At 32.3% G+C, this 19577-nt stretch overlaps 1 protein-coding gene across 12 annotated transcripts in view; it reads right to left on the reverse strand.

Moving 5' to 3' along the window:
• The window catches only part of ROBO2 (roundabout guidance receptor 2), a 766078-nt gene that overhangs the window by 44160 nt on the left and 702341 nt on the right, over positions 1-19577 (reverse strand). For 6 of the 12 annotated variants that reach the window (XM_087966640.1, XM_026664101.2, XM_087966639.1 and 3 more), the window contains 3 exons: positions 18539-18710; positions 7583-7765; positions 5592-5618 (listed from right to left, as the gene is read on the reverse strand). In XM_087966640.1, the coding sequence (XP_087822766.1) occupies positions 5592-5618; positions 7583-7765; positions 18539-18710 (382 nt within the window). The remainder of the gene's footprint in view (positions 1-5591; positions 5619-7582; positions 7766-18538; positions 18711-19577) is intronic. The other 6 variants (XM_087966643.1, XM_087966647.1, XM_087966642.1 and 3 more) reach the window with 1 other exon arrangement.

Genomic DNA, 19577 nt, shown 5'->3' on the forward strand with positions numbered 1-19577 from the left:
ATTTAACCTGGAAACAAGGAGAAACTTTCTGACAGTGAGAACAATCAACCATTGACCTCGGAAGTTGTGGGAGCATCATCACTTGAGACTTTCAAGAAGAGACTGGACTGCCATTTGTCAGAAATGGTGTAGGGTCTCCCCCTTGGACTGGGGGTTGGACTAGATGACCTACAAGGTCCCTTCCAACTCTGATTATCTGTTATCTGAATGTTCCTGATGTAAGAAAACTTGCATTTCTTTATTATCCTCATATATTGGCAGATATCTATAAATCATTATTAAATAGGAAATTTCTTCTGGATATATCTTATAATTTAGTATTTTAGCCAAATCCAAATTTCTTTCATTTAAATTTAGTTGACAGTGTGTTGGGTCTTTGAAAGTATCCATACAACCAACTCATGGAAACTGGTTTATTCTCTTGCCTTCTGTGTCCCTGTGCAGCATTTTCATGAATTTGGAATAGTTTCTATGGAGACATATATATGCATCAGAATTCTTTTGGAACCCACCTACAAAAATTATTGGACATATGTCCTAAACATAATTTTAAATAATCTAAGAAAATGACAAAGAATTTGGCTGGGGTGATGAATTAAGCACCACGTTAGATGTTTCTATGTTTGTTTGTTTTTCAATTTCTAGAATTACAGATTAAGGGTAAACAGTCAAATACTGTAGAATACGTCTTTATTGTGCATCAAAATTATAACCATGCAAGCAGATTCTATTAATCTAAATGTAACTAAATTTAATAGAAGTACTAAATATCATGGAGATAAAAAAGGAGATAAATATTTCAACATTATACTACTTCTGTCTTATCTACAGTATTTGCACAAAAATGGTCACTTTTTAATTGCCTTACATAGGTTTTAAAATGTTGAAGAGCGATCATTTTTAATATAGAATTAGACTTTGTAAAAAAATTAATATAGAAATTTTAAAACAAGAACAGTGATATTAGACTTTTTGAAACATGATGTTATTAGGAGCTTATTCAACAATTAAGATGGTTAAGCAATCATTGTTAACCTGTGATTTGAGGATGGCACCTCCAAATGCCCCACACAATTAAATCTTTCACAGTTAAAATGGAGAAAGCAGAAAATAAAGTCATACATAAATGAAATATTTACAAATATCATCTGGAAAAGTTTAACCTAACATTCATACTGGCTAGGGTAGAAAAAAAAAATTAAACACCCTGAGCTGACATTTCACAGCAAAAGAACTTTGTGGAAGGCTATCTCTAGTAGGCCACATTTTCCAACTACAAATAAAACCATCAATGCTGCCAGCCGAGTCTCATTCCTTTTTCTGATAAGCTTTTCCTCAAATGTGAATATAGACTAATCCTCTTTAATATATTACCTGAGAAAAGATAATCAGTGTTGAAATTTTTACCAAAACTTCTACTTGTGTGGATGATTCTGTCAAAACAAATTATATTAATGTACGCTGTTAGTTAATATTTAGCGATTCCTTTTTACTTTGAATTTAAATTAATTTATTACTTGTGTCAGAATCTTTAATTTCCAGGAATGTGCATACCTATTTGTAAACAAAAATGTACACTTTAATTCAGACTGACATAGTCATAACACACTTTCAGATTTCTTGAAAATGGATGTATTAATAAATTCAGGACCTGTAGGAATTAACTCCTGTTTTGGTAGATATCTATTGCATATATAAAAAGATAAATACATAATGTTTATATTCTGTTTATATTAGATACAAAACAGCCAGAAAAAGGAAATACCATATTCTTTGTCAGTCCAACTGAACAATAATTTTATTTAGGTAAAGATAATTTCATCTTGGCTATGGGATGATTTTAATTAAACCCTTAATAACTCGATGGGCACACTGGAACGAGAAGAGAGTAATAATTTGCAAGTGAATTAAATATTGTTCTGCATTCCCAACTTAATCCAAAGGTCAGTGATTTTCTAATGTACTCCCATTCAAATATAAACCAGGTGTGTTCCCACTTAATTTAAAATATTGAGTGTCAGACATAAGGATTTTGGGTAACTGGAATATGCCTGTGATATAGCAGTATAGTAAAATCTTGGAGGCTCAAATTTTGCTGTAATGTTCATTATATATTGTGTTATGGTTTTTATAGTGTAAAATAACTTTTGTATTCTAAAATTGAAAAGATAGATAAATCAGTTTTTAAAACTTAAATGTGTACTAGATCTCTACATCAACCAATATAACATCATAAATCTGGATGTGAGCAGATGTTAAACTTCATTTCCATAAGACAGAGTCTCCACTATAGACAAGATCTTCTTGATTAATACCTGATTATCTATGATCCTAGTTTCTCTGCTATTATTTTGTTTGCCTGCCTTTTTCGTTAAGTGGGAGGAAGAAAAATCTTATGAACTGAACCACTAAATGTCAGGCTTCTCATGCAGAACATCTTGGTCATATATAATATAAAATAAACTACTATTTTGATAAACAGTAGATTAGCACCACACTGGATGTATGAATGAAGAAAATTATATTATTATTATGGTTGGTTGCATAGTCAGCCCCTGAGTTTAGTATGGATGTGGCATTTTTGTACATCTATCAAGACTTTCCCAAGAACACTGGGTAGGCAGATGTTGTTTAATAATATCAAAGGTATCATCACATGATGTAAACTGCTTATTATTATGGTCTACACAATCACAAGATGTTTATTATTCTTAATTTCACAATTATCAGATGTTTAAACTGGATTTGCCATTTTTATCTACATATCGAGCCCTTACGTCAGACATATGTTGTTTGACAGTATTTAGGGCACTGTTACAAGATGTAAACTGATCCAAGTAAAGCTATCTTTTTCAATTGACTGGTGATGATTTATCAATGCCAATGGTTTTTAACTGGTAATACAGATGTGTTGGCATTACATTTTGCCAGTCATTCTATTTCTATTTGTAGTTCTTTGTATTTTTTTTATCTTTTCCAGTTCTTTCTTTTCTATTCTGCTGTCTCTGAGTACTACTTTTTAAACTATATGTTCCTACCAATTTTTCGTTAGTGGCAGATGATAATTTTTATAGAAGTTCCAATGAATCATTTTGTTGACTGTATTATTTTGTTGTTTATAATCAATTTGCATGATCTTCATGCATGAGCTAAGTATATGAACTACTATCATTTGATGATTTTTGAATTCTGACCTTGATTGCATTAGTTTGAACAGCTTGGCCTTGAGCAGGCAAAAGTTACTTTCAGTTGTGACCAATTTCCAGGTTTTATCTTTTTCTATTTTTCTCTCCTTCTTTTATATACTAAGCCAGTTAGTGCACCTCCAAGAATGTGTTTGACATGAAATAAACCCTGGCATCCACTTCTGCAGGACAGATACAATTCATAAATATCATTATGGAGATATAATGCATAGTGAATAATGATCAATTTTCTTGTTTTTCAGTGCAAACTGTCTAGTTCAGCTTGTGTGCAGTTAATAATTCCAGTAATATAGCATATCACAAATATGGTTCAGATATTGATGATTTCCATGGTCTTTCTACTGTTCAGTTTTATGGGCTAGAATGTTCAGAATGGTATCAAATATCCAGTTTTCCTACTGGGATTATTTCCTTATTGAAAATGTATTTGTATTAAACTCTGAGGTGGACTTTGATTTGAATACAGAATATATTTACAATTAGAGAACTAATTCTAGATCTTGAAACTGTCCCAAATGAAATAAACCTGTCCTTTTGATATTATTTCTTAAACAGTTGACATTTATCTATCTTGAAGAAGTCTATTTTCCATTAAGAAATAATAGAGTTTTCTGATAAATAATACTGCAATGACAGGTAATACTATTTTTCCTGCTAGGTATGTTTCTAAACTGTATTTCTCTTTCTCAAAACAAGCAGCCAGAAAACCTTAGCACAGACAGTCAAATGTTTTCATGCTTTATTGTGGATTATTTAAAGGGAGTCATATTGTTAACATCTTTACACTGGACATTTCCACATGCTGTGAGGTTTTGGGCACTGTCAGTAAGCACTTGTGATCTCCTGCTGAGGTTTGCAAGAGACATAAGTAAAACAAGATATAAGTGAGTTATAAAAGCTGAAAGAGGGAGAGGGAGAGAGAGATGGAGCTCTCAGAGACATCAGAAACAACTCAATAGCTAAATTTACAATGAAGAGATGGAAAAAGCTGCTGTAAAAGATGGTTTGGTAAAAGTGAAGGACATAAGCAAATTAGTTAAATAAAAAATAATTCAGTAACTACTTATGTTATTATCTTATTAAAATGCATTCAAAACAAATGAAATAACCACAAATGTGTTATTCACTTCTATGTACTAAAATAGCATTCTATATTATTATATAGAATTAACTAGTGAAGTCAGCCATTAGACCATGTTCTCCAAATCGGGAAGAATTTCCAGAACTTTTAATAAGACCAAAATGTAGCTACAGGCCCTGATGAGCACATGCTCATTAATTCATGTTACTTTAATTCAACAGCAGCTTTATTGGCTATAAATTGAAAAGCTGATGTTTAATGAAGCTTTAGATCCTAAAGTCATAAGAATATAAGGTTCTCTAGCTAAAAGATTTTAGAAGCCTATTTGTTTGACAGAAAGTTCCACATGAGTCAGTTGTTAAAGACCATGTTGGCTTGCATTTATCATCTGTGATTGATTGTAATTGATGATTCTGTCTCTTTGGCTGTTTCTATCAAATTGCAAGTTTCAAATGTTTTAAACTCATCATGATTCTTTAAAACAAATAAAAGTAAAATATAAACCTTTTAAAATATACTATATCTATTCATTTGTGTGTTTTAGAACACTCACTTCAAATACTCTGAATTTATTTGAAATAGACATAAACAAACATTTACTAAAACATACTTATTGATGTAACATACTGATTGCTTTCCATGACCATACAGTATGTACCATGGAAGAGTTCTTTATGTGCTATTATTTTTGCTTCATATAATTTTATTGCATTCAATTATATGTTAGATTTGATAAAATAAGGAAGTACATTTTGAATCTGGTTTTACAAATACTTTTTATTTGTATGACATATTTCATAAATCTATAAAATATTTATAATTTTATAAATATTTTTAGTTAGAATTGGTTGTGTGCGAATAAGTTATTGCCTGCCATGTGGATTTAAGGTTGTTAATTTTTGATAATATCTGCCATATAATTAAACTCAAAAAAATCTACAAAAGAAGGAAACTATAATATAGATTACACCTAAATTAACTATAATGTAAATTACTTCAAAATTTTGCAACTTTGTACGTTTGTACTCTGTCTTCTGCTTTCACTTCAAACAATACCTATTAATTTATTTTTAAATAAAAAATTAAGAATAAAAAATTAACAAAGCTGAAGTGTGAGCATGGTATTTTAAGGCTAGATATATTAATATTATAACATAGCATTCTTTTAGAATCACTGGTACAATACCACATTAGTATGACAGAATGCTAATTTTTGCATGCGAGTTTTTAATTATTTTATAAATTGAATAATTATAATAGATTCATTTGTATGGTCCTGGGGAAAGAGAACTAACGGACAGTACCTGCAGGGGTGAAGGTGAAGGACTGGACTGCAAAACAAGAAAATACATTGTGAGTTATAAAACTCTTAAGCAACGCCAATCACAGGGCATGGCTGTCTTTCAAAAATAAATTTTACATGTTTTAAAATCAAGCTCAAATTATAGCAATTCATATTTAAGCATTAGTAGCAGCCCATAATAAAGGATTGATCATAAATGCATGTTTTTTTTTATATTTATATGAAGTAGTTACATGGACATGCAAGCTGGCAGCATATAATGCTATGTTTTGCTTTCAAATGTAATTGATTATAAATTTTCATTATCAGGCAAATGCAACATTTAACAATAAATATACAAGTGTGTACAATATGACACACTTTAAAGTGTTACAGGATTTAATACCATATACATAAATATTGGAAGAGAAATTCTGTAGGTGTTATGTTTTTGATAATGGTTTTATGCTGACTAAAAGTATGTGTTTGCCAGCAAGGAACCAAATTTTTTGCATCCTTTAAAAGATATTTATTCTAGGTATATATTTTCCATATATGGTAAACCTACAAATTGTTAGATGTTACAAAGCTATTTGTAGAAACATGCTGAGATGTCAAGCAATTAAATAATGAGATTTGAAGAAGTATGTATTTAGCACATCTGATGTTTCTAAATGTCTAAATAAAGCAGCAAATCTATTACCCCTCCCTTAAATATGTAAAAAATGGTTATTTAATCATTCTGGATAATAAAAGCTACCAGTAGTGCCAGTGAGCTTAATGATATAATTTTTGAACAAAATTTAACTACTTCCTTAAAAACAGAGAAAGTTGAAAATGCTATATTTATTATAAGGAAAAGGGAAAATAAAAATCTCCAAACCAAACATTGCTTTTAAAATTGTAACCATAAATGTTCAATGTATGTAATCATTAAGAAAAAAATAACAAGTCTAAAATCTGATCTGAATAGCACACAGCCAGGATTTTTCAAATAGAACGTGAATAATACTTTTCTTCAAAAATAATGTCATTGAAATTGTACAAAAATTCACAGCCTTCTTATTTAGCTGCAGTGGAATATGCAATATTAATATTCTTGCTTCACACCAGTCTTAATCCAGAAGGCAGCATGAAGGATATTAAAGGTCTTTTGCTTTATACTGATTTCAGTTCATTTGTGAACTAAGTTGATTAAGTTGATGTCCACAGGGCCCATGTAAAAAAAAGTATTTTAATGTAAATCAACTTTCTAAGGTACACATTTTGGCATTTTTACATTGCCTTCATACCATGGAAGCAAAACCTTATGTTATCCAAAATAATAGAAAAACACAAGAAGAGATTCCAAAATTTATCCTTATGCATTTTTATTTCTTTCATGAATAGAAAAATGTGTCATGCACTTGAATGCCCCCAGTGTTTTATATTGTTTTATCAAAAGTAAGTAAATATTTATTTACAATATATCCAGTATTATCAAACAAAGTTAGATAGACTCTAACTCAGTTATCATGACTTAATGAACACAAATTAGGACAGGATTTGAATGTACTGAGCCTCTTTTATTCATTTATGGTAGAAAGTGAAATCACATAACAAAGACATATTGTCTCCATATCAATTAATTTGGTTATGATTAAATGATTGAAAATAATGATGATATAATGAGTTGATCTTTAGTAACCTGAGCTTATCAGTTCCGCTTTATTTATTTTATTCTTCTTTACTTTAGCAAATAGATAAATAAATAAGCCTGCTGAATTTGTCTTTCACTTAGGGAAAAAGGTGTATCTAAAGTTCTTGGGCTTCTTATATCAGATGTACTTATTATGTGAATATTAGACAGCTTTCTGGTAGCAATGATGAAATATGATGCAGAGCAATGCACTTAAAGCTTTTCATATTCTTGTTCTTTTACAGCATAATAAACAACATTCAATATACTCAACTCCTTATTCTGTGAACTAGATATATTCTTGCTGAATATTTATTGTAAACTATTGTTCTTACCTGCATAATTGCTAAGGCCCTTTCTCTTCTTTCTGCGCCAATAGAGCCAGATACTGAAACCCATGAGTATAACCCAGCAAGCACCACCAATTCCAGCAATAAAGGCAGGTTGCTTGACAACATCTGTAATTTGTTCTGTTATGCTATTGTTGTTTTCAGTGATGATGACTTCATTACGCCCTCCTGGATAACATAAATAATTGGACTAAATAAATAAAATAATAATAATAATATATAATAGCAGACTATTTTTATATAAACCCATGAAAATTGACACAATTTGGAATTAATGAGTTGACCTAAGACTGGAAAGCTGTGGTTTTGGTTCCATTTCAGATGCTACATTTTAGCTCCAGATGGAGCTGTTGTGGGCAAAAATTGGAGGGCAGAATGTTATGTATACAATCTTGAATTCCTAAAGAAAAGGCAGGATATAAATTTAATTAATATTATAATAATTTTTCTTTGTTCTGAGCAAGTGCAAAGTGAAATGTAAAGATATACTCAATTTTGTGACTCAGTTGAAATTCAAGTTCCAGTTGTAGTCCTTCATTGATATTTTGATTTGTGGCTGTTTTAACTCTCTTATTCTAAATTTCCCTGTTGCAGCTTGTTTTTTGACAAAAGTATCAGGTAAAATTGGGATGGGACATAAATATTGTCAAAAATATAAGAAGTTTCTATAAAATTCTCACTAAGACAAATTTTAAAACAGATGCATTATTAGGGAAAAAAGAACAAAAATTTCCCAAATTAACTAAAAACAAGGACAGAAAACAATTTAACTATGTTTTTCTTCTAGAGATATTTAATATCAGTTGTATATTACTGAAATTCTTACTAAAATAACCACTAATTTTATTTTGCAACCTGGATACTGTGAAGAAGCACTTTTATGGGTTTATTTATTTATTAGATTTTTATTTACTTTATAAGTAACTCAAAATGGCAAACATACATAATATTCCTTCCTCCTGTTTTCCCCACAAGAGCAACCCTGTGAAGTGGATTGGGATGAGAGAGTAATTGAACCAAAGCCATCCAGTTTAATAATGTTGAAATAAAGTGTTTAAGATATTTTTTTTTAAAAAAAACACCTTATAGTAATGTAAATGTATGTTGTACCTACCTTATCTACTATGAGCAAAATAGAGATCATGTTTATGGAATGTTCTGAACTAGGGTCCCTGCTCACAGTCACTTCTATGCTCATAATCTCCACTGTAGATTGGATTACCACAATACACTCCATAGGAGCAGCCCTTTAAAGCCATTAGGAAGCTTCCTCTGGTGCAGAATGTAGCAGTACAGACAGTTAATAGTGCTGTTATTCAGTGTATGAGACACTACTATTTTGTGAGTTGTGTTGGCTTCAAGTAGGTTTCCAGGTTCAATTTAAGATGTGGTAATCACTTCTAAAACCTTTTGTGGCTTTGAACGGCATTACTTATGGAAATGTTTCTCTTTAGTTGTTTTTACTTGTTCTACCTGATCCAGCAGGAGGCACTTACTTAACCATCAGTTAAGGAATGTTGGCTGATAAAAAACATCATTCCATCCACATTAGTCTATCCAGGAACATGTTGGCCTTTTGGCCCTGAAAAGTTGATATTGGGAGTGAACCTGGTGCCCAAATGTATAATATGAATCATCTATTAGATAAGTGGATGGCAGTTTTATAATATATGTGATATGGTTTTATTTTTTTGTATTTTATGTATTTTACTTTATTCATGCGTGTGAGATAGGCAATTATATAAATTGATAAGTACTGCTTCACAGCCTCTGAAACTCTGTATGTTGTAGAAATTGTATGAAAATCCACTAAACAATAATTTTGCAGATTATTGGCATCTTCTATTTAATATAATCCATCATATCTACTGTTGGGTGATATATATGCATAGATGGGATACCAACATTTAACCCTCCACATATTGATTCATTAGCTTTTTATGAAATAATGGTGAAATCATAAATAAAAACAGAATATATAAAACTTTTACATTATTGTAATTGCATACATTTAAAATTTAAAAGTAATTTATCTATCTAAACTATTATTTAGTAATGTTATATAACTATTTTTATATAATAAATAACACAAATAGCATCTATTACAAAGCACAGTTTTATTTATCTTGTTTTAGAAATCACAAAATCTCTCGAGATGACTAATTTCTTCCCATTTACTGGAAAAAAATCTTCATATAATGAACACCCAGTCTAAAAGTCATTAGCAAGTAAATTACAAAGTATATAGGCTACATTTTGGTTAATAGGATTAATTTGCTGTTTGAATGGCTCAGCAGAATTAGGCTCCTTTCCAGTCTGCCACTGAATATGGTCAATTTTGTAATCATTAAATTGTCTAATACCCAAATAAGCCATTTCCTGTACAAATAAATTCTGTATGTTGAAAAAAGGCGTAATTGTATCATTTTAAAGGTATGGAATTTGCTTTCTTGATGATGAAATGAATATAAACTCATAATTTATTAAAATACATATGTATTCAAACTCTCAGATTCTTAAATTCATTAAATAATTCATTATATTGCTTTTTCTTAAAATATTTTTTCTTAATAAAATTTCTTTTCTCAAAAGCTAAGCTATAGAATATATGTGAAAGCTATGATAAAATTTCAAACAATTCAAATACCATTTTCATTTGTCTTGCTTTGAAAACCATATCATTTTCAAATTTATTAAAATTTGAAGTTTATTTCTAATAAAGCCATACCATGTCATGTCAGCATATTGGTTCTAATCTTAAATAAACAAAAATAAGATTATTTGTTAAACTGGATGCAAATAATGATAAAGACTAGATATTTCCAAATCCTATTTCAGTGCTGGAGCAGAGAAAGAAAATTACTTTCTGTAAATGAATAGCTGTTGTAGTATTAGTTTTATTTCAGAAAAAAAACTGCTTCTTTATGTCAACATTTTTAAACCATGTTTTAAATTGTAGCTGCCTAATTCAAGAAGAAACTTTTGCTGCTATAAAGTAATTCCAATTTTGACCTTATTTTACCATCCCACCCAATCCCATCCTGTAGCATATTATAATGCATGCCAAAGTGATTTACAAAGAAGGGTTTGGAAAATAGGGACATTATTCTGCAATAACAGTATTGTTTGTTTTCTTCCTTCTGTAAGTATCTTTTGAAGTGCTTTACTGAATTTTCTGCATTTAGTAATGTGTAGCCTAAACCAGCAAAATACAGAAATCACAACTTCTTTAAATTCAGCTTCAACCATAACAACACAAGAGCACACAAAAAAGAAAAAACCAAAAAAAAACCCCCCAAACATGTGTGGAAAAAAAAACTCCCACCAACAAAGGGGTAAATTCTCCGACACACCCCCCCCCCCCCCCCCCACCCCCCCCAAACCAAAAAACCAAAAAACAAAAACCCATTCAACCCCCCCCCCCCCCCCCCAATCACCCGCGCGTGCAGGCTTCTTTAAACCCCCCCCCCCCCCCCCTCCCCCCCCCCCCCCCCTTCCCCCTCCTTATCTTTCCCCTCATCTCCCCCCCCACCCCCCCCCCCCCCCCCACCCACCCCCCCCCCCCCCCCCCCAATAAATGGAATATGTTTTAAAAAACATATTAGACCAATAGACTATATAAAATGAGCCAGTTTCTGGTAATTTAAAATAAAGAAACATTCTGATTTAATGACAATGTTTTAAAAGTTTTTGATCATTGGGATAGGTAGATAAGTATGAAATTCACCCTTTAAGTATTTTTTTTCTAATGATTATATCATTAGAATGAAATAATGAAAAATATGGTGGCTTTCTACTTTTTAGCTCATACTTCAAAAATAAATATATTATGGTAAGCATGGATCCTCTGGCTAAATCCTACAAGAAAGATGTAAAAATCACCTTTTAAATGAAAAATACTTTAAATATGAATCTAAAGCATATATTATAAGTAATTTAGAGATTACATTTCAGTAGCAGGGGGCTGTAATGATCTTATGCCTTTTCCTTCCGTGGTTTATATACACATGGAACTATACTATATGTAGGATATTTAGGTGTTTTTTTTTTTTGCTGCTTCACAATGCTAAAGGGCAATTTGATAATTTCCAAGTTAAAAACTAAATAAGCAATGTATCTCAAATTAAATGGCACTACTTGGATGCCATAGACTTTCAAATATTAATTTACCACTGTAAAGCTATTGAACTGTTCCCAAACCTTTTAGTGATGCAACTAACCAACTCTCGATAACTATACTATGTAAGAGCAAAATAAATTCTTGAACTCAAACAGAAGGGTAGAAGTGAAAAACAATGCATAGCTGTTCATATTGCAGGATATATTCTTCTGTCAGCCTGTTGACCAGTGGCTATGTTTTAAAATAATCTTAATTTTATTTTTAGTTACTCTAAAAAAAATGGTCTACATCCATGCTGGACTTGAGACAGAAAGTTATGCTATTCCATTTATGCAATTCACTTTACAAACGCCATCATCTGCAAATTCAAAATCCTCTGCTATTTAATGGGCTGAATGGGTAGAAAATTCTCAAGGCAATTTTCAGAAAGCTCTAAAGTTTATGACATATCTTTAGAAAGGATAAAGTCCCAATTATATCAATGTACTTTTAATTTAGTAGTCTGTAAAACTGTTCTATCCTTTGAGCCTTGCACTTACATGCACAAAATTAGATATTCATTTAAATGACAGAATAACATTGCTTTGTGATTTTAGAGGATGAAAATAAGTGAACCTGGATGCATATTTCCAGTTAAGGTCAACAATATTAATGTGTTTGGTTTTGGAGAAAAACACATTAATTAATTTAGAATTAGTTTTTGTTAGATTTAATCATAAACATAAAATACAGATCCATGTGTAGGAAAAAATGAGAAAAAGTGAAATCATGTATCACTAAATTACTTCATTTACTCCAGGTGTTTTTGAATCAGTACTGTCAGGTTAGCTAATTAGAATACAGATGAGGGATGTATCTGACCTGTAACGCTTCATTGTTTCTGTAGACTAAAATATAATGAAATATATTGGACAGTAATGAAGAATAAAACTAATTTGCTGGACCAAAAATTAATTAAACACTTCAAGTTTTATTGTACTTATAATTGTGAAAATTTACAGCTGTTTCTCAAATTATTACGCCAACAGTAGGAATCTGCACAATTGTTACGGGGAGAAAAAGACCCTTATAACAAAACCATAGGCAGTATTCTCACTGTATTTAAAGAAAATGCATTCTCACTTTTTTCCACCTTGATTGCTACTTTGAATGGGTCTATTTTACCCTATTAAGAATCAATTCTATTGTTTGTTATGTTTGACATCTACTTTAGTAGTCTAATGCTTTCAGATTAAGGTCCTTCTGTTATTTTATTTATGGAAGGGATTGGCAATCCTTGTTAGCAAACCTATCTATTCACAAAACCAGGCTTTCAGTTGTATTTTCCAAAGCACTTGAAGGCAGGATAAGAAGCAATGGGTGAAACTAATCAAGGAGAGAAGAAAAATAAAACTAAGGAGAAATTTCCTGAGAGTTAGAACAATTAATCAGTAGAATGACTTGCCTCCAGAAGTTGTAAATGCTCCAACACTGGAAGTTTTAAAGAAGAGCTTCGATAACCATTTATCTGAAATGCTATAGCGTTTCCTGCCTAAGCAGGGGGTTCACTAGAAGACTTCCAAGGTCCCTTCCAACTCTATTCTATTCTATTCTATTCTATTCTATTCTATTCTATTCTATTCTATTCTATTCTATTCTATTCTATTCTATTCTATTCTATTTGTAACTCTCCCATATTTCTTATCACATTTCTTCTAGAAAAAAGATTTTCACATTTACCAGCCTTTCTGTTTCCTAAACTATTTAAATTCTGGGTTGAAAAAAAACCTAAAATAGCTTGTAAATTACCCTGCCATACCCTGTACTTTTAGTGAGAAATGCTAAAATGTTTGCAATCTTGCCAAACTATCATTCCTCTTTATTCACTCACCAGTGACATGGTGAGGATTCAAAGAGATATGGAAGAATCAGAACTGCATATGACTTTTCTGTTTCTCTTTGATGTATTCATTTTTAAAATGTACTTTTGTCTAGCTTTCTTTTTTCATATTCAGCAGAACAGTACCATATATCATGAGTTCAGGCTGAGCTTCACATGCTAAAGTTTTGAATGGTGGCTGAAGGCAATAAGGAACTGGATGGAGACAACTAAATTTAGATTGAATCCTACCAAGAGGAAATAGTTGTTTGATAATAAGATAGATCTATCTTGAGAGTATTGTTCTTGATGGGATTGTGCTCTCCCCAAAATAATTCATCTGTTATCCGAAGATCCTGCTAGATAAATAGCAGGTAGAGTTTGTCGTTAGAAGCTTTTGTCCCACTGTGTACTTTATGGCTGTACCTGGACTAAATAGCTCTTGAAACAGTAACTCATGCCTTTATCACCTTGCAATTGGATTACCACAACACATTATATAAGAAGTTGTCTCAGAAGCCACAAAACTACTACATAATAAGGCAGCCAGACTAATCTCTGCCCTGTCCCATTTGTATCGGAAGCACTATTCAAGGCGCTTCCAGGTTGAAAAGATTAACCAGTGACATCACTGTTACCTAGGCCGTGCTTGTGGGGACTTCTTTCATGTCCCCATCAAGGAGCTGGAGTGAATGATGGGAGCTCACCCTGCCACATACCAACATTTGGTTCTCGAACACAGACTTGCTAACCTCCAACTCAGTGTCCTAACCACATGAGCCATCATGCTTCTTAGCCAGACTAAATGGCAAACACTGCTACACTTAAGATTACTGTAGTGGCTGCCACTACATTTGTGACTGGACCTATTCTGTCATTTAGTGGGCTGCTGAGATTTCATCTTTCAAGAGTAATGCATTGGATGTGGATGAATCAAGCTTTCTCATTAATTATCCCCCCCCCCCCCAATTTTGAAATATACTGTTTCCAGAAATAGAGTTGGTCCCAACTCTCATGTTTAGAAAGGAACTGAGCACTATGTTATTTGAATGAATCTCTAGCTCACAGTATAGTTTTAGCTCCCAATGTAGTCATCTTTTGGATTTTGGTTTTATTATTAGTTACTAGGAATAAATAATTGTTTCAAGAATTACATGGTCCAACTATACTTTATCTAGAAGGATTTGTATAAAGTCTCTCTTGGCTTTTGCTGCCACTTGCTTTTATAGGCAAGAATAAAAAAAAGACCCAATTAGTCATCAGTTCTGCCAGGAAGAATGCAAATCCAGAAATGGGGAACCTAAACGCACAATTTGGTGTTCTGGGAGTTAAGCCAAAACCAAGAACATTCTCTATCCTTATAACTACAATGTACAGTCAGTATTATTGAAAGGATCACTTCTCTCCTATTGCATATCTAAATATCCCATCAGAAGGAGAGACATGCTTTGGATCCCATCTAATAGGGAATGTCAGTAGGCAGGGCCCAGGAAGATAGCCTTTTCTGTCATAGTGCCTACACTTCTTTGGAACTTCTTCCATCCAGATATAAGATCAGCTTGAATTTACTGGGTTTCTGTAAATCTTTAAACACAGGGTTGCATCACCAAACTTGGAATTCTGTGTACGGAAAAGCCTGTGGAAGGGTTGTATTTCTGATTATGATTTACCTACATGTTTTAATTGCAGAATTCTTTTTATGGGGATATTGGTGAGAGGTTAGATGGGCAACAGAATATCTGCAATACAATACCTTAGGCATTATGTGGAAAGCCTAGTGAGATGTATAAATAAGTTTTATTAGCATACTACAGATACTGGAACCCATGCTGATGGATGAGTTCACCAAGTGGTTTCAGGTAGATGTTAAATAGGTCTAGAGATACTACAGATCCAGAGCTAGAACTTTTTTCAATAAAAATAAACTAACCAGTATAAAGGAAAAAGAACTACTACAACACTGTGTCTCCCACCTCTAGCCCATGAAGCCAGTCCAGAAGGATACTGTATTGGATGATATCAAAGACTACTGAGAGATGAAGGAAGGCCAGGATTGAAGAATCCTCACCCTTGCAGTCTCTCCACAGGCCATCAAGAAATGCAGTTGGTGCTTTCTTCAGTATTATATTATTGTCTGAGTCCTGAAAAGAGTATAGATAAATTTGTCCAGTACTCCCTGGATCTGCAATTGGCCATATTCTCTACAACCTTCCACCAAAAAGGGAAAATTGGATATCCAATTAAAATAGTCCAGTATAATTGAATAAAGGTAGACTTAGGATCCCTAGAGCTTATGCTCTCCAGAAGATTCTCATAACCAGTTATTAGTGCAGCAGCACCTCTGAAAGACAATAGATCTTTTATATGATTATAGCAACTCCACCATTTTGCCTTGGGATTGTGAATTGTGTCACATGTATGGCCAGATATTAGAAATTCATACCAGGTTAACCTTCTCATTCAATATTGGATCACAGTTGAGGAATGCTTTAAAATAGACTAATTTGGCATCCAATAACAACAACCAAAATCCCGGATCACTGATGACCCAATTATAAGTCATTGGGGTCAAACACAGGGACTAGAACATAGAACTCATATAACACACTAAAATTGTTTTCTTTAAGAAGTAGGCTTCTATTCGCTGTTCTTTTCCTCCAATACAACACCACCAACTATTACCCAATGCCACAAACATCTCACCAGCTTGGTAACTGGTTCTTCAGGATGCTTCTGTCCAAGCACTCAGCATCCCTACTCATATTAATATTCACACTGGCTCTTATACAAGTCTTGTGGATTGTGGTCCACATAATCTAGCATGCATCTGAAATTATTTTGTGTATTTTCTCTTGTTACTTATTTTGCTTCATTTTTTGATAAATGGTGCTTAAAAATTTAGGAAATCTTTTGAATTTTCAATATTTCTGCATATTTCTTCATATTGACCTGAAATGTGACTTGTTCTTCACAGAAATCCTGGATAAAGAGAATCCAATTAAACAAATGAACAAAACATTATATTGGTTCTTTTATTTATTGAAGAAAATTATATAAAGCTGCATATTTCTGCGTGCCAAAAATATATGACCAAACCTCTAGGATTATCAGTTCACTTGAAGAGAAAATTAAAGTGTTTCAATAAATGGGATGATAATCAACTGCCTCATTTAAAGAACAAAATTCTGAGTATTCCTATCAAAATCTGATCTACACAAGTCAGGTATATGAAAATATGTCATCCTTGAACAAAGATTTCTGAGGACCTACAAAAAACAATTATTGATGCTAATCAAGTTGGAAAGGGTTAAAAAAGTATTTCCAAATTGTTTGAACTCCACTAACTCACTGTCAGGCAAACTGTACAAATGGAGATAATTCAGCAACATTTTCCCCTTCCTCAAGTACGGTCAACCAGCCAATTTTTTTCAAAAAATTCCCAGAGTAACATCTAAGAAACAACTGGTCTCTTTTGCATTAATAATGTTAGGATTAAGTGAGATTATTACCAGGAGAGTACTGGATAATGATGGGTTGATATGGTAGGGCTCCAAGAGAAAGCCATTACTCCCCAAAAAGAATATTGTTTCCCATCCAGTTTGCAAAAGACTGGTGGATAAGCTAGAAAACAATTGGAAGAATGTTCTGGAAGAGAATGAGACCAAAACAGAACTTTTTGACTTAAATGAAAACAGTAATCACTGCATTCCAGCACAAGAAGCAAATCCAATCTTTGAAACATGGCAGTGACAGCATCATGGTTTGAGCCTATGCATTTTGGCCTTTGGACCGGAATAGCTTACCATCATAGATGGAACTATGAATTCTGAATTCTACAGGGAAATACTAGTGAAGTGAACTTCAAGAGAAAGTGGGTCATACAGCATGAGAACCCCAATCATCCAAATCATACAAAGAAGGGTTAAAACGTAAGAAACTAATACTTTGGAATGGTCACATCAGAGTACTGACTACGAACCTAAAGAAATGCTATTGAAGCATTGAAGTGGATAGTTTATGAAAGGAAGCCCAGAAGCACCCCTGAGTTGAAGCTGTTCTTAAAATCTCTCTAAATTGATGTGCAAGATAGACCAACAGTTATCAAAATATTACTTGAACATATTGCTGCCTATGTTGATGGGGTGGGTGTGGGTACAGACCAGTTACTGAAACAAAGGTTCATATATTTTTGCCACACAAAAGAAGTTGCTTTGGATCATTCTTCTCAACTAAAAATGAACAGGTGTAAAGTTTTTGACTCATATGTTTAACTGGGTTTTTAAAATCTACTTTTAGGATATGTGTGGATAACAATCACATTTTGGGTAATATTTATGTAGAAATACCAAAAATTAAAATTGGCTCACAAACTTTTAAGCACTATTGTATATAATTGGAAACTTTCTAATGCAAGCTTTTAGGCTTGCCTCAGATCATGGAATTAATTCAGTATGATTAACAAAAACAAAACTTTAAAAGAAAGACATTTATTTACCAGTTTTTCCCTTTATCTGGATTCAAACCTCCTTGTATTTTTGGCAGAAAACAGAAGAGACCATCTGCTCAGAATAATTGATAAACAGTAAACCTCAAATGCTCAGATAACATTCTTTAAACATGGCCTTGAGCACCAGCAGCATAAGAAAATAATGTAGTAATCAAAACAGACAGAAGAGAAAGATTTTGTTAGCTATTCTATAAATCTATCAAACTGGTGAAGTGAAAAATTCATAATGCAATGTTATTTTCACACACTTGATGTTTGTAATATATTTTAGTAATACAGGCACTTCTCTGTTTTAGTTTTAGAAAAAAATTCTAAATAGAAAATATTCAACCATTGCTGTATCTTATATTCATGGAAGACAGCAATCAGGATTCATGGAAGATATCAGGATTCATGGAAGACATAGCAAAATGTAATTACATGAAACAGAGTGGCAGGACACAGGTATTCACTTACCAATTATTATAGGTTGTGGTTCACTTTTAACTCCAGTGCCAACACTGGTACTTGCTGCAACTTCCACTCTGTACTGAATCCCTGGATATAGGCCTCCAATAATTACAGACCGGATAGCTGCATCAACAGTCTTGTTGATATGAAATTTTGTTTCATTACCCAAGCACCATATCTGGAATACAGAGGTATTTGACAAAATATGACAAAGTAACATTTAACTGCTGCCTGAGAAAACAAGAATAATTTCTATCTGGATGTAGCCTGTTTTCTCTCCCATTAAAGCATAATGTATATTGCAAAAGGGAATGATTTATTTTGGAAAGTTATTGAAGAGATGATTTGATATCAAAACAGAACAAAATAAAACCCATACCCTATAAGCTATATCTTTACAGTAATAATTAATTTCATTTTAAAAGGATACATTATCTTCACCCAATGTATTCTAAAATAATAGTTATAGGGTGATAAAATGTTACATGCTGTGGACTCTTACATTTTATTACTAAGGTTTTTCATCCTTAATCTATAGTACATAGATTATTAGTTTAAATTAAAAGGTGTTAGTTTTTGTTTTCCTTTTTAATATATATTTGTCTGTGTGTCCGTGTCCTGTAGATATAAAGTGCTTTTTAAAAAGCAATTTAATAATTGCATTGCATTAAAAATGCAAAATAGCCCACTTTCAATCATTTTAAATTATGAAACATTAGAGATAATCTACCAGAGAATTCAGATTTACTCCTCAAATCTAAAATTTCCACTAATAGTAACAACAACAACAACAACAACAACAACAACAACAACAGTACTGTAAGGAAATAATTCATATTCTGGTTTGGATATGAAGGTACCTAGTTTTGTGGCTGCATTATGTTGTACTCTGCATATGATAGTTAGCCCAGGACCTTGTATCTTAAAACACCATGTAAAGTTAATTTTGTTGCCTGAGATTTCTAGTCTTCAATCTGTATACTCTGAACAAAGGAGACTCATAGTCTGTCAATGTTGTTCATAATTAACAAACAATGTCTTGAAC

The sequence above is a fragment of the Notechis scutatus genome, chromosome 5, assembly GCF_049901735.1.
Source record: "Notechis scutatus isolate UNSWTSFEM ecotype Mainland chromosome 5, rNotScu1.2, whole genome shotgun sequence".
Lineage (NCBI taxonomy): Eukaryota > Metazoa > Chordata > Lepidosauria > Squamata > Elapidae > Notechis > Notechis scutatus.